The 27,823-nt window shown below is 42.5% G+C and overlaps 1 protein-coding gene across 6 annotated transcripts in view; it reads right to left on the bottom strand.

Annotated features, from left to right (window-relative positions):
* The window catches only part of EBF1 (EBF transcription factor 1), a 486,294-nt gene that overhangs the window by 449,739 nt on the left and 8,732 nt on the right, over nucleotides 1-27,823 (bottom strand). For all 6 annotated transcript variants that reach the window (XM_029583772.1, XM_029583769.1, XM_029583770.1 and 3 more), the window contains exons 5-6: nucleotides 20,897-20,970; nucleotides 9,031-9,099 (exon numbers count right to left, since the gene is read on the bottom strand). In XM_029583772.1, the coding sequence (XP_029439632.1) occupies nucleotides 9,031-9,099; nucleotides 20,897-20,970 (143 nt within the window). The remainder of the gene's footprint in view (nucleotides 1-9,030; nucleotides 9,100-20,896; nucleotides 20,971-27,823) is intronic.

Genomic DNA, 27,823 nt, shown 5'->3' on the forward strand with positions numbered 1-27,823 from the left:
AGCAAAAAAGGAGAATAAAAGGGAAGAAGGAAGAGGAAAAGCAAGGCTAAGAGGCATCTATTAGATGTCGCTAAGCTTTTGTATCCATGTCAATGATTCGGGATTAGAGTGTTTGAAATAATCTTATTGAGAGGAATCAAAAAAAAAGAGACACAGAGGGATCGCCTGCTCTGGAGCATATGGCAAAGAGGTGAACAATATCTTTTTAAAGATGGGTTAGCTAATGCTATTACTTTTCTGTGATATTACAAAATTACTGGGCCTCAAACGCTTAGCCAGACGGGATAATTCCAGGCATGCTACTTCTGAAGTTACTGCTTGTTATACAGTAACTTTATCTCCTGCCTTGTTTGCGGGGGGGGGGGGGGGGGGGGGGGGGGGGGGGGGGGGGGGGGGGGGGGGGTTTACCGAGTTGCTGGAACTGCAATCCTCCAGCATTTAAATCTTTAAAGAAAAATGGTTCTGAAGTGTCAAGGGACTTAGAAACATATGGGTCCCGATACATGTGCAGTACGTTACACAGATTAAAGAGTGTGAAATTATTTTTTTTCCCCCTGAATTAGTTCCAGCAAGATTCTACTATTACAGCCCACTTAGCGGAGTGCCAAAACTGAGCAATTCTGTTGTGACTTCAGGAGCCTTTAATTCCCCTTCTCCCTTTCTCTGTTTCTCTGATAATATGGCTCCGATTGAGGCTCCAATCATTAAAATGAATTTATTGTATGATAAATAAAGGAAGCCCATGATCTTTTGCTTTAATTTGGATAAAAGGCTTGCAATGGGAAGGGAGTTTGACTGCATTTTATTTATTTCCAGTATGCAAGGGCTGGCGCAGTGGCAGCAATAGTAACAGAGACCCAGATTCGATTCCCAGACCAGACTCCTGTGTCGAGGGCCAGCTGGGGAGGCTCTGGAGGCAGTGTTCATGGCCACTGGGAAGAAGGAAGTCCTGACCAATCAATCTACAGCAACAGTGCGCAGTTCTGGACACTAGGGGTGTGCATTCGGATTGACCGCATTAGTAAAACGCAACTCATATTTTTTTTTTACTTAAAAAATTGATTCGACATAAACGATCGGATTTCCCACATATCGAACATAGATATGTTCGATATGTGGGAAATCGCGATTGTTGAGCCAAAATAAAAATATAAACCCCCTCACCCTCCTTAATCCCCCCCCCCCCCCCCCGACTTACCACAACTCCCTGGTGATGGAGCGAGGAGTGAGGACGCCATTTCTGCAATCCTTGGCGAGAAGCATGTGACGTCGGCGGCACGTCGAGTGACGCCGGCGTCACGTGATTCCCGGCTCGTTCGCGCCGGACGGCTCGTTCGGCCCAAAAAGAACTTTTGGCCAGCTTGGGGGGGCCTCCTGACCCCCTCAAGCTGGCCAAAAGTTCTTTTTGGGCCAGCTTGGGGGGGTCAGGAGGCCAGCTTGGGGGGCCAGCTTGGGGGGGTCAGGAGGCCCCCCCAAGCTGGCCAAAAGTTCTTTTTGGGCCGAACGAGCCGTCAGGCGCGAACGAGCCGGGAATCACGTGACGCCGCGTCACTCGACGTGCCACCGACGTCACATGCTTCTCGCCAAGGATTGCAGAAATGACGTCCTCACTCCTCGCTCGATCACCAGGGAGTTGTGGTAAGTCTGGGGGGGGGATTAAGGAGGGTGAGGGGGTTTAATTTTTTTTTTTGCACATATGTACATATACCCAACTCATTGGATTTTTTTTATGTCCATATTGGCCGCAAGTGGGACCCCCTTTCGGACATAAAAAATATGAACATAAAATTTTGCTCTGCACATCCCTACTGGACACCCCATCTCAAAAAAACATACAGCAGAATTAGAAAAGGTACAGAGGAAGGCAAGCAAAACAATAAAGAGGATGGAAAGGCTCCCCCATGAGGAAAGGCTAATGAGGTTAGGACTCTGGAGAAAAGATGGCTATGAGGATATGATAAAGGTTTATAAAATTATGAATGGGTAGTGCAGGTAAATAGGGAATGGCTATTTAGGGGATGCTTCATGAAGTTAATAGGTAGCACATTTAAAACAAATCAGAAAAAGTTGTTTTTTTTTTCACTCATTGCAGAACTGTGGAATTTGTTGCCAGAGGATGAGGTGAAAGCAGATAATGTTAGCTAAGTTATAAAGGGTTTGGACAAGTTCCTAGAGGAAAAGTCTATAAACCACTATTATCCATGAAGACTTTGGAAAGCCACTGCTTACCCCTAGTTATGAGCAAAAAGGATTGGTCACAAGTACCACCGAGTACTTGTGACCTGATTGGTTGGAGACGGGATGCAAGGCTTGATGGACCTTTAGTCTGACCCAGTATGCCATTTCTTATGTTCTTATGACACCTACTGACTGGATCAATGCCACCCTGAGGTTCCATAGGGATGCACAGTCAGTGCCTCTCAGCCAGGTGACTGTCACTGCGATGGCAGGACAAGTCAGGGAAGGGCGAGAAGGCATAAGAATGGAGAAAAGCTCCGGCAGCTGTAAATGAAGGCTGCTTCCAGGTGAGCTAGAACCTCAAAGGAGGAAAAGGAAACTGCTGGATCGTAAAAAAATTAGATAGATAGGAATATATAAATTAAACACACTCTCGCTCTCTCACTCTCTTACTCATTGCCTTCGCAGACAGCCAGGTGCCGCGGACAATAATGACATTGAAGGTTGCTGCCACTTTGTTACTACTCAATGAAGTGTAGCATTTTAGTGTACATTAAAAAAAAATAATAATGAGCGATTTCAGAGCACATATAGATCAGCAAAGTAACTTGCATTTCCAAAACAGCCTCTGAATATCACTTTTCAACTTTAAATAAATACTTTTAAATCACATGCACCTTTTTGGAAACCAATTCTCAGCCAAGGTGAATATGCATCCAAAGTACTGGAACGATCGGACCTGTTCAGAAGCTACCAACACAAGACCTCTTTGGCACAGAACGAGTCAGCCATCCCAGCCAGCTTTCTTTAGATTTCCGGGATGGTTAACGCCTGTTAAAACGACGCCATACAGGAGTTTGCTCTAAAATCCTGGTAACGGTTGCCAAGGGCAGGCTCTTTGATATTTGGATTTGTACTGAGAAGTGTACACGGACGCCTCGTATCTTCGTTCCTGAGAGTTCAATGCGAGAGCAGAGGCGTCCCTCGCTCAGTTTCCTTGCCCTTCCAGAGAAATCCTATGCTGACTCTGCTGAGCTCCAGGCTCTTCAGCAGAGGGTAGGCCCGCTATGGTGGGCGAGAATGTATTTTATTGTGCTCCTCCAGGAGACTGCAGGGGTGGACGTAATAGGGTACAAGAACACCAATTCCCAGTTACAGCGCATTACCTATTTGCTTTTCGACTGCCAGATGCACAAATGAGTCAGATACTGAGTTCAGCTCCAATATAATATTAGTCAATATGTGATACAATTTAGTCTAATGTTCACAAGCAACGGCACCCTTATCAATCTACCCCCTTAATAGCAAGGCCTGAATTCCCAGTGCAGGAGCAAATGGCTAAATAAATCAGTGGTTAGGAGAGTATTGTTCAGCGAATGCCGTATCTGCCTTGCCCCTACCAGCAGCAGCTGATGCACTTCTCTGTATGCTGTAGTGCATTGCCGGATGTTTTCTGGGGAGCGCACTGAACCTGCGTAAGTGGCCCTGTACGTTCTCAACGAGCAGTAGCCCTTTGAGGCTCTACTTGGGTGCATTCAAGACACCAGCAGTAGAAGGGGGGATCGATAGGTCCAGGGATCCTGCAATGGCTTGGAATACAAGGAAGGGAATTCTGAACTTATTCGGTAACAAATACAGCTCAACATTCAGAAGCCAAGAGAGACTTGGCAATATATTTTTTCGTTTCCTTCGACACTATGGGACTTTTGTCACTACCAGTTTTTTTTTTCTGATGTGCACAAAGTAAACCTAATTAAGAAGCTCTCTCATTAGTTTTCGAGGAAAAAATTAGCACAGCTTATGCTAATTGCTCCTGTAAAATTTAATAAACTCTTTGAAATGGGAACAGACTAATGAGGTTTTATTTATTGAGCTAAAGCAACTGAAAGGGGAAAAGGTTGGGACACAGAGCTATCCAATTTAGCCATAAAAACCACAATTTATTCAATTTTACCACAGTAATTTTATTTCAAACCTTTTAAATTCCGATGAATTATTATTCGGATATTCAATCAATCAATCTCAGACTTAATTTCAAATGTTACCCTCCTTGGAAGAAAATATGTAGATTCTGAGAATAACTTCTGCCACCCTGCATGAGGATATTGCCAGGGTTGGTAAATGGTTATCTGAAAACCCCTGGTGCGAGTTTTGCAACTGTGGTGCAGCAGCAAAGGCATGCAAATTTGGAAGAAAAGGATGAGCCCCCCCCCCCCTCCTCCTGGGCCAGTTCCTGATGAGCAGTCTGGACAGATGCACCACGGTGGTGCTGCTGTAAACAGGCGGCAGCCGTTGCAATGCAGAGCTCCGCCACTCGAAAGCTTTCCCGTTTTCCCTTAAAACAAAAAAAAAAAAAGAAGAAAAATCTAATAAAAACACCAAAAGGCCAAAGGAAATGCAAGTCCAAAATAACCAGGTGGTGAGAAATATTGCTGGAGGGGGGTAGCAAGTTTCATGCATGGGAGGTTTTCAAATTTTCTTTACCAACCCCGAGAGTGTCCCTATAAATAGGGCATGTGCATTCATGCTCAGGTACCTATAAGAATTACTGCTTTGATGCCAGGCCTTTATAACACAGAAATCTATGTTTAAGATACAGAAAGCCAGCTATGTATGTGATGCTCAATATTCGCTGTATTTTTCCAATGGGCTCTTAAGCTAACAGGATGCAAACCCGTGATTTATGGTCCTCTACAGGGAACAGACAAATCACCTTGCTAGATCCAAGCTATTTAGGGCAGCTTTCTTGCTACACAATACTAGCATATAATAGACTATGGCATGAAAACACTTTCCAGATCATTATAACCACAGACCTACTGATATTTAAAAAAAAAAAAAAAAAAGAAAATCAGAATATATAATCCTGAAGAAATGTGGCATGCTAATATCCCCAACATAATATCCTCTGGCATCAAATAACACAGTTAACTTTTAAACTACAAAATAAGCTAGGAGGTGACTTTGGGGACACAAGGACTGATTTAACTACCGAGAAAGGCATTCCTTGAATACTGAACTGCGAGGAAAATAAGTCTTCCAGGAACACAACATGAGCTCGAAGCTGTAACGCCATCAGTTGTGAGGTTCCCACGGCTGACTCCACGTGAAAAAGAAGCACCAGTTCTGCTTAGTGGAAAAGAAGGGCCCCCAAGGATTAAACTGCTTCCTAGAAATAGTTTTTGGAGGTTTGGATCCATGAATGAATCATTCATAAATCACCAGTCAAATGCACTTTTCTTTTCTTTTGGCCTCCTCTCCGCGTTTTCCTCCCTGGCTCCTCACAATTTTGAATTCGTTTGCACGACTCTCTTAATTGCTTGTCATTTTCTCCAGTCTAAAAATGTACCGCGCACCCCTGCCCAGGTAAACAAGCCTTTTGTTCTTCCATGCTATGTATTTCATAAATAAAAAGACAAAAATCATGCACATTAAAAATAAAGAAGAGTATTGCAATAAGCCCAAAACACGGAGAACTAGGTGACATAAGTCCACAGGAAAACAGGGACTGGTTTATGAAACTTAAACCTCTTTATCTAGGCAACCAACCTGTGCAAAGTTTCTAGCGTGACTTGCTTTCTTTTTCACCCATGATTACAAATACCAGTTTAATTTCTGAGGTTCTGCATTTTCAGCCGCCCAGAAATCAAAGCAAGCTAAAACACAATCATTACATTTTTAGCTTCAAAGATCCGACGCCCTTAGGTAGCATAAATGTTATGGATGCTACAGGCGTCTGTGTGCTTTCTTTTTGCCAGAATAAACTATAAAAACTATATCCTAATACACAGGCTTACGGTGACCTTTTTTGTTAATTCATACTTTTGTTTTTATTATTTTTCTGGCAATTAGCAAACTGAGAAAACTCATCTTGCACACATTCAACGGCTTGACAGAGTAGAAGAGGCATTTCGTCAAGATGCAAAACCCAATTAATGTGTTTCTATTCATACAGATGTATGGGCAACATAATTCTGATCGGCACAGTTCAGGCATGGGGACCAGATCTTATTCAATTTATTTATTATTTATTAAAAATATTTATAAACCACCTATAGTATCACCGATATGCTAGATGGCTTCCAATCAACATAAACATTCTAAAAACATAACATAAGAAACAAAACAATTATCTTATTCAATGAAGACCATTCATCATCCACTAAAGCCGTTCCATCTCTAGAATATGCCAGATCTTTGCCTACCACTCACACAGCAGAAGAGGCCTAATATCTTTTTATTATTTCTAAATAAATTAAAATTGGATAAAGGTGGATTAAGCATACAACCAGCACCCTTAACAGTATAAAATATATCGTATTTTGCAAAAATTGTTGGATCTCATCCCAGCCCTAAAATTTAAAAAAAAAAATGGATTTAAGTACTCTGCTGGGAAAGGTGAAAAACGGCAAAAATAGTAGCCTCCATTAATGCAGCCCACAATCCCATTTGAGAAATAGAGGTTTGGCTGATTAGGGAGCAGCCGAGGCAAGTTTCTTCTGACTCTGCAAGCCACATGGTCAGGTCAAAATCACCAAGCACAGTCCTATCACTCCTCTGCATCACAGTCACCATTTCAGTCCAAGCGAAGGTCTTCGGAACTTAACCTCTTCCCCTACCCAAGGGTTTCCTTGGGAGCAGAGAGGGGCGGCTGATGGCACTAGATGAATAAATGCCCACTTCCTGTGCGCTGTGCATGACAGCAAGGTTAACATGAAGCTCACAGGATTCAAAGTATGGTCCGCGTCTAGCACAGTGCATTACTCTGCATAATTTCACATGGAAGGCCGTGAGAAATGATGGACTTCATATTCAGTAACTGGCAGTTTGGAAATTAATTGTAGAGATCAGTCAGATGAATTGCAATTAACGCTTCATTTATCATAAAAACGATTGTGTTCTGAACAAGTATTTTGACTTCAGCTTTCTACTGGTATGCCAAACATAAGCTCTTCTAGACAGGAACATGTGGCAGAATTTCTTGAATAGTGCACGCTGCATACAGACTTCCTATGTAAACACAAATTACTACTTACTAATGTATTAATGAACATATTCATTTAGCACAGCGCAATATGCTTCTTTCTTCATACATACCCCGACACTACATTTATATCTTCCAAAGCTGCTAATGCTACAGCTTGCTTAGACATTCCAAGCTAAATGGTAGAAACCTTACGAATTTCGAAACAATCTGAGTATAACGTGTGAGTGAACAGTTTTTCAGATTTGGAAATGAAAGACAGTTCTTGAAGACTTCTTGCTTCTGAACAAAAAGCCTTTGATCTAAATTTAAAAATGCAGCTTTAACTACACATTTGAGTTGAATTCTTTTGAGAGAAAGATTGTCTAACTTAATTCTCAGGCGTGTGCGTGTGCACGGACGCAAACCTCAGCATATTTGTCCTTAAAAAAAAACAAACAATAGACCCCAGAAGACTTCTGACCTTAAAGTAAAGCATGAATTGATACTTTATTCCATACGGAAAAGAGTAAAATGAGAATCAACTCTACTGCTTTTCTAAGCTTGGCTCAGGCTCTTCAGGGGATCTCTTTGGATTAGTGTGTAAGGTTTCCTTTCCCTTCCCTGATGACAGACAGTTTCCACACACTTCTGAAGCTAGTTAACACAAGACTAATACTCAATATAACACATTTATACACACTTGCATTTAGGGAAAAGATAGTACAAAGCATTAAGAAAGGACTCTGTCTATGTTGTATGAAGGCAGACTGCCAATTGCACAGCGAATGCAAAAAAAAAAAGGTGACTAACTTTTCTAGGATTATTTTCCAGTTACTAACAAGCTCTGCAACACAATCACTTCAACAGTGCCCCCCGAATGATGTACAGGGAATCCAGGCAGGAATTCATCTCTGGAAAATCTGAATTTGCTGAGCTATTATCTCCTCATTGCATTTAAGCATAAACAAAAACCTCAAAATGCAGATGAATTACACCCAACAGAACTAGGGGAAAAAGTGATAATGATTCATCAAAGCAACATTTTTAAAAATAAAAGTTAAATATTTATGAGCACCCAGCCACATCTCATAAATCATAAGACTATTATTATTTGATTTCTGATGCTTCCCGGCACAGTGCGTGAATTAAGCCAAAGAAAGTCCAGAGAGAAAAATTATTTCCTTGGTGAACACAAATCACAAGGCGAGGCCGCCACGTTTGGAAAGGAGGTAAATCGCAGGGCTATTCCTGTACCGCTGCCTGGGAGTCGCTGCGGCAAGCACACAGATGCAAAAGCCAGCAAAACTAATTCCAGACCAGTACCAAAGGCCCCCTTTCTCCTTAATACCACCACCACCACCAGAACGTTATCTCTAGAACCAGAGCACTAAGGGACCTTGAATTACAATGCACAGCATAGCAGGGTCCGTTTCACAAATGTAAAAAAGAAAAACAAATCACACACTCACAAAAAAAAAAAAAATCAAAACCCTTGAAAAGCTGCAGACATGTTTTTGGCATGATCCTGGCTAGAGATGGCTAAATGCTTTGCAGATGCCTGACACACATGTAACATTTTAGCTTTGCAGAAAGACACATTGCCAGATCGTGCAACATCAGAGTGTGTCAAGAATAAAAGTATATCGCTCAGCACTTACGCTGCCGTTGGTGCGTGAGAACAGAAGTGCTGCACATGTATATCAGCAAATACAGAAAACAGTAATATAAAATGATATAACTGAACACGCCTCTCTCGCCTTTATCACTTATCTAGAAGAACTGCATTCAGAGACATTTTTTTTTTCCAGTAGCAATATAAGCAACGTAGAGCAGGTGTTTCGTCCTAATTAGGGATGAGAATTCAAGGAAATAATAGGGATCCCAACCTGTCAATAATCACCGGGTCTGAAGGAGTCTCGTTTCTGTTGCCACAGCTTTTCTTATCACAACAGCGGCTGCAAAGCAAAAGTGAAAGGATGTCTTAAGTAGGAGCAGTAGATTGGGACGAGGCGCATTATGGAGACAGCAGGTTCAGAGGGGGGGGGGGGGGGTGTGCTACAATATGGTGGAAACAGTATCCCCTCCTCTTACCTGCAAATCAGCAGAAATGCGGGTGACAGGCACCCAGGCTGGGCCCTGTCCATGCATTAATTACTGACGCTGGCTTGCCTAGCACAGCTGCTTAGTAAAGGGGCACTACAAAAGATTTGGGCTTTGTTCAACTCATGAAGGATTGTCTTAGGCTCACCTGAGACACGAAGCTCACCACACCTCTGGGAGGATGTCACCCCCCCCCTCCCCCATGAGGGCACCTGCTGTTCCATATGGCACAAATTTTAAATCCACAGCAATTATTTTTAATTAAATTAACTTCACCTTTTAACCTACCTTAAAATCCTGTGTTGCACCGGGTACATCTGATTTTTTGGGGGGGGGGCTTTCTATATGTTTACTGCATAAAGTACATTTCCTACCCCAGGGACTTTTCTTATTTTGTTTCAAATCATTTTTTAAAGGGAGGGGGTCAAGAGGGTGGTTAGTCATCCTGAAAATCCTGCGTCTACATGCATTCAATGTTTTAAATGTTAGAGGGAATCTGGCACTGCTCCCTTATATAGTGAGCAACAGTATTTGGGGAAGCTGATGCCCTATTTTCATAGGTCAAGTAGAAAGTAGGCAAGTGGAAGCTTTCAGTCTCACAGTACTGCTCTGCTAGTTACCCTGGAAAGGTGAATTTTCTTGCCTGGTGGTTCCCAGTTTGGATTCACTGGAACAGAGGGCCTGATTCACTTAGCTTCCCCCCAAAGACATAAAATGGGCAAAAAACCTTAAAATGATTCGGGCCTAGTACCTCTGGGAATTCAGCTGTGGTCCACTATGATTTCATGTACCAGATACTGTCCAGTAAAAGCTTTTTCTACATCAATATTTCTATCAAAACTACATTTTTCAGGTATGATATCATGTACATAATCAGGTAAGATCACATATCGTTATCTACCCCCTTTGTCTACCCCCAAAACAATGGGAAGACCTCACACTTGCTTCTCGTAGATAACCTGATCTGTGCCTTACACCTAAAGACTTGATAATGCAAACTTAAATACCGCGTGTGCCGTACATTTACAGAATGGCTATACTGGCTTTAATTTAACGAAATTCTACAAAAGAAAAGATGATCATTTTCTTGCAGTATTCCTACTGGATACAACAAGTGGCTTCCCATCCTGTTGAGTACCATTATGCAATTGTTGATGCAAGGTAAGCCTACAGTAGTGGTAATTTTCTAAATAAAAGAAAGTGCTGGGGCAGGTCCAGCGGTGACTTCCACCGTCTACTTTTTCCCCCAATGGAAAAAAGAAAGCAAGTTCAAAAACGGTTCCAGGTCGGTGACCTGGCAGAAAATCACCGCTGGCCAATCGGATGTCATGCAACCCAGCAGGATCTGATGCAACACAGCACCTGCTCCAAAGTTGAAGAAAAAAAATGACTTTCATAAAGGTTGTTTGCCCTTTTTGTTTTTAACACGAGCCTTTCTATATCTTCTCTCCCATCACCCAGTGAAGTACATGATCGACTGGCACTCTCAGCAGGAATCCCCCTGCTAGGATTCAGTACATATTTGCTTGGGGAAGAGAGGCTGCACCTCTTCTTCATGAGTTAGAAGGACATCGGCCATCCCTGCCCTCCCCCCCTGCTCCCACCTCTGTGCCTTCTCTCTCCTCTCCACACACCCCCAGCCACTGGCCTAAGCAGGATAGACTAAGTGGAAGAGGCTGGTAACCACTTGCCCAACATAAAGAAGTGTTTCCCTTAAAATGCTAAACAAAGGCCTGGAAAACATCAGCATTTGTCCTGGCACTGTTCAGACTGCAACTGCCCTCCTAATCCCGGACAGACCAATGGACTGTGTGCACATAAGGTGCGAAGGTCTTAGCCGCTTCCTAGAGACTCAGTGCTTCAGCTGCACCCCCCCCCCCCCCCCCCCCCCCCGGAGAACTCGGGCATTCCCTTGAGTCTTCCATGCCTACGAGGTAAAAACCAAACCTATCCCTTCCATACCGTACCACAAACCAGAAATCCTGACGCTAGCATCAGAGAGAACCCTTCCCAGTAGAGTTTCCCCCTCCATTATTCTAATCCATTAAGGCAACCCAGCAGCTGACGTGGCAGCTTTGGTCATCTGCAGAGCATAATGAAATCACTTCAAAATAAGTAATCGCCTGAAATGTGCCTCATGATTACAGCTTCTGCAGCCAGGACAGAATGCAAGGGTCCCTCTGGCATATTTGAATTCTCTGCATTACGCTATCCATGGAATTGTTTTCGTATACCATAAATATGCAGCTTTTTGTCACATAAATGCAAAGTTTTATTGCGCAGTTAGCCTTGACAGAAAGCACTGCAGAAAGTTGTTTAGAAATTAAATCTCTAAAACAAGCTATTTTAAAATCGAGGGGCTTCATTATTTCATGTCTGGAAAGGAAGACATTTCATCTTAGGGAGAGCAAGCTGTCTTTCACACCATATGGCTAATGGTAGTGCATAGCAATTAGCTGGGCTGATTAATGGTGAACAGACTCTAATTTTATGCTTATAACTGAGGCTGCTTTTGCACCCTTGGTGCAAATTCAGCATATCCCAACTTCCACTGGCAACATACAAGACGCCAAGAGAAAGAGAGCAAGAAGAGGGGAGTGAATTCCTCCAGGAGCCCCCTTACTCGCTCACATCAGATTTGCAATTTAAAAGAGAGTGTTAGCAGCACAATGGATGACAGATTTGTGTAATAGGGTCATGCAGTCTGGTAAACAAACAGCGCCTCTTACAGATCTGTAGGCAGCCAGAAAAGCTGTAATCTCAAACATTAGCTGCCTGACATTTTAAAGATGGCTTTTTCTCTATCAGGCGTGCTGTACAAATAACATCATTTGCTTTCCATGGTTTCTGAAATTTTTTTTCTGCTTTACATTAAAAAAAAAAACAACCTAGAGAAACACACATCACCGGTAAAATAGCGCTACAAGCATAATAAATAGCTTGGTCTTAGATATTTTTGAAACAAGAAAAATATATCCAATCTGCCACTTTAATAAGGGGGCGCATGTTTGTGTAGTGAATCTAATATCCCTTTCTTCACTCTGAATAGAATTGTTTCACACAGGACAAACTATAGAAAATGCCAGATATAAATCTCGAGCATAGAGATTACAAAATAGATGGAAAGAATATCCATCCACCCGATTGGATAAACAGCTCATGTGACTTACCCAGCAAAAGGCAACTTTCAGAATGACACCACAGTGCTAATCCAAATGATTGGTGGTATGAAAAGCAACTAATCCAATCAGAAGCCACTGATCCTTTGGATTGTGACACTGTGGTGCCTTCTGCTTGGGTTGTGACATCACAATGCTGCCATATTTGAAGTATTCCAGTTATAGAAAGTACAGTAAAGCTTGTGCCAAAGTGCTTTAAGAATATATATTTTTGGATAACAGTATTTTCAAATGAACAATAAATGCTCATTAGTTGCAAGACAGGGGGCAGTTTTCAAAAGGATCTAGCCAGCTACTAAGAAGTGAGCCGGCCAGATCCATCGGCCAAAAAGCTGTCCCACGCAGCTTCACTGTGTGGCTATATTTAGCTGTGCTTAAAAAAGGAGCTCCCTCGTGAGTATCTGGGTCGAGGGGAATAAATGAATTTTGAAACATATGCCTGGAGTTCCTCCCACCCCCTCCACCCATAACCCCAGCCACATAAACAGAAGGGACAAAGTACCAGGGTAGTTCTGTACCAGAGTACCTTTTGCTAATTATCAAAGAGAGGCCCCTCGGGTAGCAGCCCTTTGAAAAGTCGCATCAAGGCACACGAGCACATAAACACCTGCTTACTCTGCAGGCTTTTAGGTAGCTAGGTAAGATTGCTTCCTTGATAATTTGTTGCAGATGGGAAGAAACAATATGGCCATCCACAGCTGTATTCCCCAAAATATTTTAAATAAATAATCTAATCTGCCTAGCACATCTGGTCCAATATAGATGGAATATAAATATTAGAAAAAAAATAAGGTAGGGGAAAAATGTTCACAGTTCCTGATACCCTGGTGTTTTATTTCTGAATAATTGCTGGAGATTAATTTACTTCATAGAATTCCCAAAAACAAAACCCACAAAATCAGTTGACAGTATACCTGGCAATCTATAAAAGAAATATTTACATGAATGCTAAATTAGGGGGCTGATATAATTAGCTATGCGTTAAAGTTGCGTGCTGAAATTCAAAGCACAGTTTCTTAATGCACAAGCAAAGTTTTAACTCCTGATGCACTAAGCAAACGGTATGCTAATGCATAGCGAGTTAAAAAATGCACACAACCCAGAAAATGTGTGCACAAAACAGGCTTAGCAAACAGCAGAACAGGATTTATGTGCATAACCCATATCTTATGCACAGAAAACATGGTTTATGTGCGCAAATCATATTTTCTGCACCAGAACTCCTGGTTCTGCCCATAGACTAACATTAGTACCAGAAACTTTACTCCACCTCTGACCAGGAATATAATTTTCAGCACTAAGAAAACCTGAATTTAGCTGGCACACCTCTCTGCATGGGGGTGGGGGGGGGGGGGGTAATAGGTAATGCCTTTTTTTTTTTGCATGGGATTTCTATGCAAGGGCAACATGCAGTGCGTGCAGTTCTACGCACACCTTTTTTGTGTGCTGCATCGGGAGTGCCATTTGTTCAGAAAAACTGGGAAGAATTGCAGATAAAACTGTGCTCTCTGCTAAGCGCACCTTATTGCAACGGACCCTAGGTTAGAAAATGATGCCTTTTTTTAATGCTTAGATGGTAACTTTTAAACAGGCGCGAGAGTACACATGTGCGCGCATTCATCCGCCCACACCCAGGGATGCAGCCATTTTTTAACATATGCATATCATGCGCTGAACGCGTGCACACGTGCGCGCAATTTTAAGTGGACATGCGCCTATGCATGCAAATGCCACTTCCACTGTGTAAGTGGGGGGATTTTAATAGACACATGCACTGATGCAATTACCAGTTTTGCCAGTTCGTTCCCAGGTTGTCCAGGTAAGGGATAGGACTTCCAAACCCCTCTAGTTTATTAGCCTCCTTTGTCCCCTGTTAGCCCTGACCCTTAAAACCCCGCCGATCTATCTATTTATCTAATGTTTTGTAACTTGCTCATCATCCATAGCAGAAGTAAAGTTACGCTGCTGGGGTCCCCGGCATGCCCCTTGCGTTTAAGTATTTAGAACCAGGCCCAATCCCCACCCGTTTTTGGAACTTTCGATTGGTGCACGTAGCGGCAAGTACGCGTGTACGCGGCGGACTTTTAAAACCTGCTTGGCGCGTGCCGGCCCAACGTGTGCAGGTATCGCCCGGTTTTGGCGCGCACCAGGCTTTTAAGATTCACCTTTAGGCAATTAGCACGATGATGTTTGTCACTGTTCGACAATAAAGGCGGGAGAAAAAGGTTACTGTCGGGCTTCCACGTAGAACAGCTCAGCCTGTCTCTCAGCCAGCTGCTTCCCCACATTATAGGAAGTCACAAAAACCCTTCTAGGAAGACTGAGGTGGGTCATCCCTTACCCGACACCAGACAAACATCTCTGGGAGCTAAGAAGCAGATATTCCACCAGGGAACTCCAGCTGACAAATGTGGTGAAACTTGTCTAGAGTACAAGAGACTTGGAAAAAATAAAAAAAACCCAACCTGATGATACTTCAGCATTATTATCCTCCAGGGAAAAGGCAAAAGGCTGGCCAGAGAACACGGCAAAAAGTGTGGGGAGCTGAAACTGCTCTAAACAGGTAAAGAGGAGGATTCGTTATAGTGTTAGATAGGGTTAGATAGGGGAAGGTGGGGGAGGGGGGGGGGCCGGAGAAAAAGTTCCCTCCAAGGTGCTCCGATTTCAGAGCGGCCTTGGAGGGAACGGGGAAAGCCATCAGGGCTCCCCTCTGGCCCTTAGTTTTTGGGTACTTGCTAGGTTCTTATGGCCTGGATTGGCCACTGCTGGAAACAGGATGCTGGGCTTGATGGACCTTTGGTCTAACCCAGTATGGCATGTTCTTATCTTTTTATGTTCGTATATTATTTTGGGGTTGAATTTGTAGGTGGATAAAAGTTGACTGAGGCTGGTCTAGTGGTTCAGTGGCAGTGCTGCAAGCTGCCATACAGAGGGAAGGGATCCGATTCCTGCCTTGGGTCAGACAGGGCTGGGGATGCTGTGGCAGTAGCGTTCCCAGCCTCTGGGGGAGGGAGGGAGACGGTCACCATGGAACGGCGACACCTAGTGGTCAGATTTAGGGCCCGCGATTGCAGGGTTCCAAAAGGCACTCTGGTGCATGGGAGGCAGCCCAAGACAGTCCCCGCAGTGACCGGGCTAGGTGCGTTGGGAGGAAATTTAAAATAGCAGGAAAAATCCCCGGGTAGTTGGGGATGAGAGCTCCTGGTGCCAGATCCCAGTCCTGGCTCCAATTGCGCTGAAAACCCAAAGGAACAAGAGAAAACTTCTGGGTGAAAAAATAAAAATAAAAAGCAACCTAGGTAGGAACCTTTGTTTTCAGTTTTTATTTTAACTTGGAATTCATCAGTGTTTTTTATATCGAACAAAAATAGGAGAAACATTTGTGGGGGAAAATGACTGCTTTCTCCAATGATTTTTCCCCTTTTTTCATTATAATATACACAGATACATTTGTGGGAAAACACTTCCTATTTGTTTTTCGAACCTGGGCAATTAAGACTCTCTTAGAGCAGTTGGGCAATGCTGAATCCCATTGTACCTGCTTCATGACTTCCCTGTAATCTGTCTTTTAGTTCCACTGATGTAGAAGCCACTGGGGTCTTTTTGCTTGTTTGATAGTATATTACTTCGAGGATTGTGGTATTGCTTCTCTTTTTGCTTGTTTGAGTCTTTGGATAAGATTATTTCTTAGTTATTGTTTTTTTATAATGTGGTATGAACCGTGCTAATGTCTGTAATTCTTTGACTCTAATATTTCATTTCAAGTAGCTTTTGCTTAATGCATGTTCTTTTTATGTTCATTTTATTAAAACAAGCATAAATAAAAGGTTTTCTTAAAAATTCCCCCCAAAATTAAAAACTGAAAACGAAGGTCCCTAAGGATAATTCACAGTTTCCTTGTCAATGGAAGAGAATTCTGAAGGTCACCAATGAATAGAAAATATATTGATAAAGGAGCTGGTATTCAAAGGCATCCCTACTTTTGAATATTTGGAGCACGACTTTTGAATATTAGGGGAACATATCCGCCCAAGTTTTATCCGGATAAGTCCTTATCTTTCTAAATCTTAGCTGGGTAAACAAGAGACATGTGGGGCTATTCCAGGCACAGCAAAGTTATCTGGCTATCTTAGCCAATATGCAGCGATATCCAGCAAAGTTATCCAGATAACCAAGACTGCCTCGGAGCAGTCCTAAAGTTATCTGGTCATGCGTGGCTGGATAAACTTGCTACTTAACCGGCTACATGCAAAATGGATTACAGGAAAAAATAAACTTGGGGTTCTTCAGATTAAGTGCAGGCCTAGCACCTGGTTTTCTACCCTCTCCTCCCGCAATCCCACAAATAAAAATATAGAACTAGTGTCCTGAAGACACCGCACCCTTCCCTGGGGTTTTTTTTTTTGCAAAATTGCAATCCCTCCTACTTCCCTTCCCACTCTTTCCAACCACCTCTTTCCCACTCCTGGCATTTCCAGAATTACTCTGACAGCAATGCTGGAAGAGTAGGGTGATGACATTGCTGTCAGTGTATGCCATTACTCTTCAACTCTAAAAGACAACTTTAATTGGCAGCTAGATGACTATTGACAGGGGGGACAGAGAGTCTCTTCCACTGGATTTTTGGTTCACATCCAGTCTACATCAGTAATGGCCAAAAGCCTTTGGTGTCCGAAAGCTGTTTGTTGGCATAGGTAAGGCAAGTTGGCACACCCAGTCCAATTCCCATAGGACAGGCGTCCACATCACTAAAACTACAGCCGCAATTGTAAGGAGGCCAAGGACTGAATAGGCAAGGAAACCAAATAATCCTCTTACCCAAAGAGTTGAGGCACATTGGCAGGGCTGTGTGGGGAGGGGTGCACTGCCACTGTTCACGCTGTACCTGTTCTGTGGATAAACAGAGGACTTCAACTTCCAGTGAGGTCAATGAAGCTCCCCCTTCAGGAAAATATTTTTAAAAACTATTTCAAAAAAACCTTCTTTAAGGTGGAATGGACCAGACCATACTGTGTATAGAATAGGGAGATGGTGAACCATTCGCTCAATCAGTCAAGTGATCTGACTGGTGACCGCCTTGGTGTTTGTACACATATATCAGATTAAGTTGACGCTATACACGTTGCGTTAGGCACTGCTTCTTCCAGACTGATTAAGAGACACTGTCACCAGGTAAACTGTTTTCCAGGGCAGGAATAAAAATGATACCCAAGGAACGTAGAGTGTATCTGTACATTTTTACCATGCAAAATGCAGACAGTTGCAGAGCAAACTTCCCCTTCCTGGGCCGTACTCGGTACAGTGCCTTGTGGAAGTTATTTTTCTCGGTAGCTACAAATGAGGGACCGCAGGACCACAGCAGTCCAGTTCTGGCTCTTGGTATCTGAACTGGATATGTTAACCGAGTCACTAAAGCAGCGTGAAGGACAGGTGCCAGGGCTTGAGCTAAATTCCACTTTCAGATCTCTTCTCTGCCTGTCCACAGAAACTCTGCTAATCCTGGGATCTTTTTGTTTGTTGCTATTATTGTAGCTCTAATCACCAACTGCAAATTACTGAGGGAACACAGGGTATTTATAGCGTGCTCAGGCAGCCAATCAGAAAGCTAAGGCAAACTGACACACCCAGGCCTTCTTCAGCACAATAAGGGGAACGGAATGGGCCCCACAGCCTATTCTCCAATTCTTCTTAAATTTGAGAAAAGAAAAAAATATATATATATAGCATCTCAAATGTGCACTCCAATGAGTAAACAGATACTGCAAAAGGGTATCTGCTGAGTTGAACTCTCAACACACTGGGCAGGTTGAGCAGACAGAACCAGGCATCTTTTCTGAACAGATCCCCTCACCTCACCGCCAGGCCAGCACCAGGAGGACATCTCTTCTACCTTAAAACGTAGCACCAGTCCATGCACAGCAGAGCTGCGTCTCTCCAGGAAATGATTTTTACCTGCAACCTTCTCTTTAGTTAAGCAAAGCCAAGGACATAGGCTGCCCTCTAACTTTGCCTCTGCTGTTACTCACAAACAGGCTGATACAGTACAGTGCGCTCCGGCGGAGTGCACTGTTAACCCACGATTGGACACGCATTTTCAACACGCTAGCATTACCCCTTATTCAGTAAGGGGTCGAAAACGCGCGTCCAACCCCCCCGAAACTAATAGCGCCCGCAACATGCAAATGCATGTTGATGGCCCTATTAGGTATTCCCGCGTGATTCAGAAAGGAAAATGTGCAGCCAAGCCGCACGTTTTACTTTCAGAAATTAGAGCCTACCCAAAGGTAGGCTCTAATTTCTCCGGGCACCAGGAAAGTGGTCAGACACTAGGGACGCGCTAGTGTCCCTAGCGTTTCTTTTTACCTCTTTTGACTGCCGGGCCTAATTTGAATACTGAATCGCGTGCACAGGAGTGTGGCCTGTGCGCGCGCCGGGAGAGCGGGCATTCGCCCGCTCTCCCACGGACTTTACTGTATTGGCCCGAAAGCGACTGAAAGCCGTTGGAAGATCCTGCTTTGGGGGACGTAGCAAACTGACCTCTTGATCTTCAAGAGAGGGAGTGAATCCTCGCTTACAGCTCACAAAACTTTCCAAGAGCGTGCCCATTTCATTGTGAAGTCCCTGACCACATCAGACACGCTCCTGAAAGGTTCTGTGAGTTTACACCCTCTCTGAATTCAGATGAAGAAGTCGGTGTGTCACTTCTTCCTGAAGCAGGCACAAGAATGCCAAAACACAACCGGCGTCGGGTCAGTGGATTCTGTCGTACACAATCATTTTGTGTAAATCTTTTTTTTTTTTGCATTAGATTTTTGATGATTCAAACTCTAAAAAAAGAAAGAATTTTCAAGTGGACAACCGTCTCTGTGCAATTCTAGTTTTTTTTTATTATATTTGTTAAAATAAAAAACATATGGACTGTGGTAGATGATTAGGGCACTGTACGTTCTAAAGAGATCCATACTCAGAAGCACTCAGACAGATAACTCAGAACTTATCTGGCTAAATAAATATTTAGGAGCTAAGTATAAGGTGTTCCTTGGGGGGGCGCAACTGGGAGGAGCTGAGTTATCTGGCTAATTCTGACAGTCAAAGTTAGCCGGCTAGGTCTGGTCAGGCCAAAGAGCTTTCCTAAAGTTAATCAAAGAAAGTTATCCGGCTAACTTTAAGAAAGTCACTGTATATTCAATAACGTGGCTCCAAAGTCATCCAGACAGGTTCGTTCCACTAACTCTGCTATCCAGATAGTGGCCGAATATGGACTTCAACCTGTTTTTCCATTAACCATCACGCCATTACTATAGTTGTTCCTGACCCATTCAGCATGAAATGCGTCTGCTGTGTATTCTGCACATTCGTTCACCCGTTATTGTTTTGATTACAGCTGCTACATCCCCTGCTTTGGATAAATAAAAGTCCACCTTCCATTAGTTAATTCTTCACCTGCTCACACTAGAGCCCGGCGTTCTGACGATGGGCGTCCCAGCAACGCCCCCAAATTACCCGAATTCCTAATCGTGGGAGCCGCCAGATAGAAAGAACTTTAAAAAAAAAAAAAAGTAACATTCAAGAATGAAATAAAAAGGAGAATTCTAAAGGTCTCAGCTGCCGAGCGCATTACGTACAATTTTTTTTTTTTTTGTGCTGTTGCTGTAAACCTTCGCCATTAGACTCCACCTTCAGGCACTTTTGCCTCTCATGGACCTGCTGCTTTAATCTCAGACCTTTAACTGAGGGTGCTACAGAGACGCTTTATCAAAAAGGAGGTCTTAGAGTGAAGCGAGGCTGGCGCTTCAGAAAGAGCTCTTCATGGGAAACTCCCACCAGCGAAACGAGGCGTTTACCTCCCAAACTCGGGCACCATGAGCAGGTTCAAACCTTACAAGACTGCTCTGCTAATCTGCAAGTGGCATAACATGCCCACGGTTCTGAAATGGCTCACTCAGCCAGCATTTGGGAAGAAACGGGTTTGAGGGTGGGTGTACTGGTGCCCCTCCGGGGCAGACAACTGCTGACAGCTAGCCCTTGCCAGGGGTACCCTCCCCCCTCTACTCCCCCACAGCTCAGCAATATCGCAAATGGCACTTGGCCCTTAAAGGCTGAAGTTATGGTATCAAAAAAATAAACAACTGAACTATACAGTTAATGTAAAGCCAGCTAATCTCATACCTGAGGCCTCTACTTCTAATTAGGCAGACACTACTGGGTTATTTTTATATCGCTGCAAGAAGAACATCTGGGAATAAGCCACAGGGATGGGATCTGCCGGCTACTTTCAAGTGCCCCAGATTGGTCACTCTCCGAGACAGGATGTCGGGCTTCATGGACCATTGGTCTGACCCAGAATGACATATCTTATGTTCCTATGGACATAATTTCTGAAAGCAGACACTGGTTCTTCTTCTTAACCTGGAATATGAATGAGGAATTCATCTTCTCCTAACTAATTAAGAAGGAACAGAGTCTCTCTTACCTGCACATTATCTCATGTGTGAGCAAAACTCTGCACATCTCTGGGTTCTTGTCTTGTCCTTCATATACGATAGCCTAGAAGACAAAGTATAGGTGTCAGACGCACAAGTGAAGAGTTTGTGAATAATTGCATTTTGCTTCCATAGTTGAGTCCTCAAACACAGTGGCAAGAAATTTAAAAAATGGGTTTGTGAAACTCCTGTACTCCCTGAAGAGATGTGCAGAATTAATGAAAGGGAAAAAAAAAATGTCCCTAATGGAGAGATGCAATCCATGAGCAGAGAGAGCACAGAAAGTCAAAGATCCAGGATGCAGAGATAGAGAGGATTTGGTTATTCTTTCCCAGATGCTGGAATGGCCACCGGTTACCCATTGCATTGATGAATTGTGAGGCTACTTAAACTGCACGCATTTAAGAAAAAGACCTTTTATGAACCATGCACAAAATGCCAAAGAGCAGACCCAGGATGATCCCTCTCTGGCGTCTCTGGCATCGCATCACGCACACCTACAGATCACTGAGTAGGTCTGCTCATTTCTAGTAGTCAAGACAACCACAATTTTCCTTTCCATTCTGAAGGAAAATAAATCTAATAGTGGTAATAAAAAAAAAACCCCAGAAAGGTTAAGCACTCTGATTTGGGTCTTATTCATCCAAACAAAACAAAGAGGCCAATATTCAGCTATAGGGCATCTAGTTAAGTTAGCTGGATAAACATCAGTGGTACAGGCACGCCACTAAATATACCCAGCAATCAGGAAGTTAGCTGGGTAAGTTTATCCAACCGGATATCGCCAAATATCGGTGTTTATCCAGTTAACTTAGCCAGATACGTGGCGCTGACCCGGGAATGTCTCCAGGTTTTCCGGCTACGTTTTAGCCGGCCCAAGTACTTAAGCCAGATAACTCGGAGGTGTTCAGCATGTGGGAAATTTGAAACCCAGGCATTTGTCAGGCTAAGAGCTGAAGTTAGCCAGACAAACGTGCCAAATATTTTCCAAAAAACAAAAAAAAAAACCAAACAAGCCCTAAAATCTTCTGAATGTATAAGTCAGAACAAAAGCATACCCTTCTCTAGAAAATCCCCCGAAAAGTGAATTGTTGCTAAGAGCAGTGCAATAAGGACAGGGTTACAGCAAATTGCCAGCAAAAAATAGTTCAGGATTACGTTCAGTAAAGACCAATTACTCTGAGCGAGAAGTAACTTCATGCCATACAAACTTTGGGATGTCTCTCCCCATCCAAAGTACACACTAAAACCAAAACAGAAATGATTCATCACGATAAGAGCAGGCGAGCAGGGTGTATGGATTTAAGCAGCTTTTTTCCTGAAGAACTATTACATCCCATGGAAACTCCTCTGTAGAGGTCCCATAAGCTTATTGAACAAAAACACAGATGTTGACTCAAGAACAAAAATGTATACTGTTTTGTGTTAAGAACCAGCATGAGTCAGACTGTAATAGACACGAGCATATAGAAAACAAGTAGCTTAAGGCGGAGCACAACAGGAACACCTCCTGCAATACTGTGGAGCGGAAGACCAGTGACTACGAAGCCACACAGTAATGTAATAAAAAATGACAGACAAAGACCAAATGGGCCCAACCAGTCTGCCCAGCCGAGGTCCTTCCACTTTTATTTATTTATTTATTTAAAAATTTTTATATACCGTCGTTAAGTTAAATACCATCACAACGGTTTACAGAAGGGCACGATAAAGAGAAATATGGGTGGTATAGATTACAAATTACTCGTGTGCCATCATAGTACGGTAACAATGTAAAATAATAAACTAGGTCTGTAAATTAAACCTGATTGTTAGGAACAAATTAGGCAGTTTGATTTTAACATTAATGTGCTTATGTAGGTTACTAAAAACTTCTAGCTTTCGGATAGATGAGCACCTAAATTCCCCACACGCGACCCAGCACCAACTCCCTCCTCCTCCTCCTCCTCCTCCTCCGTGCTTTGTTACCTGACCTCAACTCCTTTTTCTACCACTGCTCTCCGTATCTGCCCCAACACCTGTTACACGTGCTGGTCTTCACCATCTTTTCCTGTTCTAGCCCTTGAAATAAAAAAAAAATGCTGAAATCTGCTGAATGTGTAAGGGCACTGATGTGTGTGAAACATGGATTGAATGATGTGTGAAGCAGTCTAAGCTAAACCAGTTTTTCTTGGAATCTGATGGAGCCCACTTGTATTTCTTAATGTACAGATGTCATTAAAGGGAATTTTATCTGTTTAGAAATGTCTAATTATGCTATGAATAAACGCAGAAATGGCTCACAGTGCTCTTTAGTTATTTTACATTTATCCTGGGTTTTTTTTTTGTCTACTGTTATTGTGTATGTAGTTAATGTTTTGTGAAATGTGCGGACAATACATTTTAATAAATAAAAAAAATACTACAATAGGATTCTTAAAATTTTCCCTATGTAGCGAATATGATGACAAAATAATTATACAGTGGATGAAGGAATTACACTTATAAGATCATTTGGTCAGTGTAATAATGCAATGGGACATACCTGGGTTTGTACAAACTGCTGTCAGTGGTACTAGATTACATAATGCTCTGCTATGACTTTACGAAGGTCTCTTACGTTATCTCACTTGATAATTGAGTTTCTGGTTGGGTTTATTTTTTATCTAACTGAACTAGATTACATAAAACATTATAAGCACAATTAACATATCCTGTAAGGTGGATTGGCGATGCCACTCTCTATGCACGAGACAAGTTTAGTCCCAATCACACTTCCTTAAATAATGAAAGGCCCTCAAAAGCAACCCTAGGGTTGGACCTTGGTGAAGCAGCCTGTTTGGCTGGATGCCAATGTAAAAAAAAAAAAAAAAAGGTTTACGATTTAAACAGCATGAAAACTGTACTCTGAAAATTTTTAAGATATGCTCATGTTGTGCCTAGGATTGCTTCGGTCAATGATGCACGCTCATCCCCCACTCAACTAAAGAAGGCAGATAAACCAAGATCACTGCTTCCACAGCTGGGCATAGGGTAGACATGCTAAGCAGCTACAGGCCAATTTAAATAGCATGTGAATTTCCACCCCCAGCTGAAAATGTAAGCGCATACTTTGCAGGGCAGAAGTAATCCCTGATAAGGGCTGGACTTGTAGCTCACTGGACTTCCACTCCCCAGGTCTTCCAGGGCTGGGGATGCTGCAGAGGCAATGTTCACAGCCCCTGGGTTGGGGTGGGAGTCATGGCCATCACTCAAGGGTGACACCTAGTGGCCTAGTTCCAGAAAAAGTCCTGATATATGGCCTTCGGCACAGGACCAGTGCTGCAATGACCAGAATAGGTACACTGGGGATGGAGAGGGGTGGGGGGAGGACATAACAGATTAAAAATAAAATCCCCAGGTAATTATGAAAGTCAATGAAAACTCAAGGAGCCAGATCCTGGCCTTGATTCAAATTGCGCTGGAAGCCCAAACAAGCAAGAGAAAACTGTTGGGTCAAAAACAAACAAACTCCTTTTAAGATAAACCACAATCAAACCCTCAATCTGAAAGAGAAGTGTCTTAGATCTACCAATTATTTATATAATATTGCAGATTAATAGCTTTGTTTTTTTCTATTGCTATTATTTATAATTTTAAAAATGTTCTCTACAGACAGCTGCAATGAATTGTTATGTGCTTGCAGAACTATTTTACCATGCAGAAGACAATTTATCAGATATAACTGGGTGCACCATGAAAACATCTTGCTATTATAAGAGGTGGTTTGTATTCACTCTTCTGTAAACCTAAGTAATTCTTATATCAAATGAAGAACAGAGAAGCCACATCTAGCACAATATGACTCTTTAAGTTGCCACATCTTTAATGGCAGGAAGCTTAAAAATCTAATGCCAGTGGTATTCAGCTGACTAGTTTTGCTGTTCTTGACTCGCAAGGGTCACTTGTAATACCACTGAATCACATGTGAAATTCAGGAAAGTAAGGCAGTTACCCTATAAGACAAAGAAGGCCTGCAAATAGCTAATGCTTTCATCAAGACCCATGATTCTACCGGCTGGACATCCTAAACTGATTTCTAAAGACACCGGGAGTAAAGGTCCTAGAATTCATGATTGCAAAATTGTCTGTGTTGACCAAATCAACTCTTCATGATCAGGAAGGACTCCTAAGAAGCAGATGTTCATCAGCCATACCACTTTTACTCTTCACGTCTTGCTTTCCTGCCGTGGGCCTATCTATGAACCCTGCCTGGCGCAGCTCGATGCAAGCAATATCCAGAGCTGCAGTGGGCAGGGGTCATTTGTCTCATCCAGTGCTAAAATAACTGGGGATATGCACTGACCACGAGCATTGCCAAGCAAAACGCATCAGAGGCCGGTGCTCTAAACTGCACCGACGATGTGCCAAATCACCAGGGGACAGAAGTGGGTAGGAAAGGAGGTTTTCGAGGAAAGGATGAACAGGATGAAAGCATGAACAAAATGTACACAGTCACCCCGATTTGTGAGGAAAGGCTGAAACTATGAAAAAAAAAAAAATTTGTTTTGCTTTTTTTTCCAAAAGTAGGCGAAGCCTTTTAAAAGCAAGCTAAACAGGTTTGCCCCTGGCAGTAAATTTCCAGCACTCATTAGGACTCCCTGCAGTGCAATTTCCTTTATTCATAACAACCAAGCTTTGCACATAATGCCATCCCTATTTCGTTTTTGCATACTTTAAGTGCTTGCCCTGCCTTCGTGCATATAGTATAATTAGGGTGCAGGGCAAGCAATAACAATTCCCTCACTATTTAGCTCTGGAATCCAGGCACAAATTGTTTTACCGCGTTGCTACATCTCCCAAAACACTTTAGCCCTGACACAACACTTCAAACATTGACCCCCCCCCCCCCCTTGCAGGTTTTCTTCCAGTAAAACTGCATCGAATACGCCATCACGGACACTGCCCAGCCGAGGAGCAACATAACCTAACCGAGGACAAGGTCACCAAAGGCACAGGGAAGAGAGAAAAATATATTAACCAGTAAACAAAACTCCTAATTAAATTGCAAAAGGAAATCATGCTATCTTACTGCATGATCCGATGAGAAGGATTGTGATAAGAGAGAATGAAAACATTTGATTCTCTCCCTTCATACCATAGAAAGAGAGGCAACGAAATTCTTCTATCTCGACATACTACTAGCTCCAGTACTGTCTTAGATCTGCAGCAGCTTTCCCACCTAGAGTTTGGTTCATCTTTTCCTCACCTCGTGCCCTGGTGCCAGTCTCACATGTACTGGGTGAGCCAGTTAGCCTCCACAACATCAATCATTTTTTATGAGCAGGTAAGGCAGATTTGTTAGTGCAAAGCAAAGACTCTCCTGCCCTTAGCAGCATACATCATTCCTTGTCACACCAGAGCAAGCATGAAGGAACACAAGACACAGCTCACTTTTTATCCCTAAGAGCCTTGGGCTGCCTCATTTGGGACTCACGGTGGCACCCGCTTGATCTGTGTAGAGTTATAGACAGGGATACAAAAATATTTTTTAAAACTTCTACACCAGCCCAGGATTTTTAAGAGCCAAGGAAAATCTCTCTTATTAACACTTTTTTTTCCTTTTTAATTTTTTGTTTATTGTTTTGTTTATTTGGTTTTTTTTTTTACCTATTTTTCTCATTCTTGTTTTGTCTCGTCTATTTTTTTAGGGAAGGGAGAGAGGGCAGTGTTTGTACTTTTTTTTGCTTTCTGTCTCCCTAGCAGCGCTCCCTCACAACCAGTCTCTCTACTTGTTACGGTGGCCCTTCTTGAGCAGATGCCAGGTGCCAAATTTTAAGCACCATAGTGACCTGGTGCCAGGGGATTTCCAGCCCCATGTGTGTATACACCTTTGTATGGATGGATAGACAGATAGATATATGTGTGTGTATGTGTAGCTACAGATACACATATACAACTTAATAATTTGATCTGAGGGTAAGCAAATTGTATGTGAGAAGTTTGGACTAAACAAAAAAAAAAGAGATTTTGATGGTAAATTCTTTCTGAGTACAGAAATAAAAACTTTAATTTCCAGCACACAAAAGTATTAAATCATCTGCCTGCTTATCATTAAAACACTGTCTCTCTGTATATATATTTTATTTAAAAAAACAAACACAAGGAACAGTTAATACTAGAATGTAAGTGTTGTCAAGTTTAAACTGTTCATCAAAATGCTGGAATGCCACTGTGTTATTGCTTTGCCGCCAAAAAGTTATAAGTTAGAGCACCTTGCTTTCCAAATATCCTCAATAAATAATCCTTTTTTTAATTAAATAAGTAATCCTTTTGAAAACATGGCACAAAATATTCTCCCATTTTCTATTTATTTTACAGCAAAAACACAAAACCCATCTTTTGAATAAACCCTATTAAATATGGCTTGGTAAACGTCATTTTATTAATAGAAAAAGGATGAATATAGCTAGGGAATACTTTCTAAAGTGCTACAGGAAACACATTACATTACAAAAATCAAGGCCACTTAGAGCTGAAAATAAGTTTGGAAATCACACATGCAACAGACATTTCATGCAAGAACTTAGAAGACAACAACAAGTTATCTGTTTAAGCTGCCAAATGACAGATATTTCAGAGGCAGAACCTCTCCTGCCTTCAGATGACTGTCAATGACTTTCTGTCAAACACTGGAATAAGCAGGGTTCTTTATTTGTCAACAGACGGTACAGCGATAGCTCAAGAGACTATCTCGTTTGCAGAGAAGTCTCACACAGAATACAAACCAATCGCATCACACACAAAAGTTGCAAAAAAATAAGATAAACCAGAAAGATGGCATTAGGGCTAGACATCGGTAGTCAAAGTAAGTCGGGCAGGCTCAGTTTTCAAGGGAACAAGAAAAAAAATTGGTGAACAACTTTTAGGTTTGAAAACACAGTTATAAGTGAAAAATA

Source organism: Rhinatrema bivittatum, chromosome 18, assembly GCF_901001135.1.
Source record: "Rhinatrema bivittatum chromosome 18, aRhiBiv1.1, whole genome shotgun sequence".
Classification (NCBI taxonomy): domain Eukaryota; kingdom Metazoa; phylum Chordata; class Amphibia; order Gymnophiona; family Rhinatrematidae; genus Rhinatrema; species Rhinatrema bivittatum.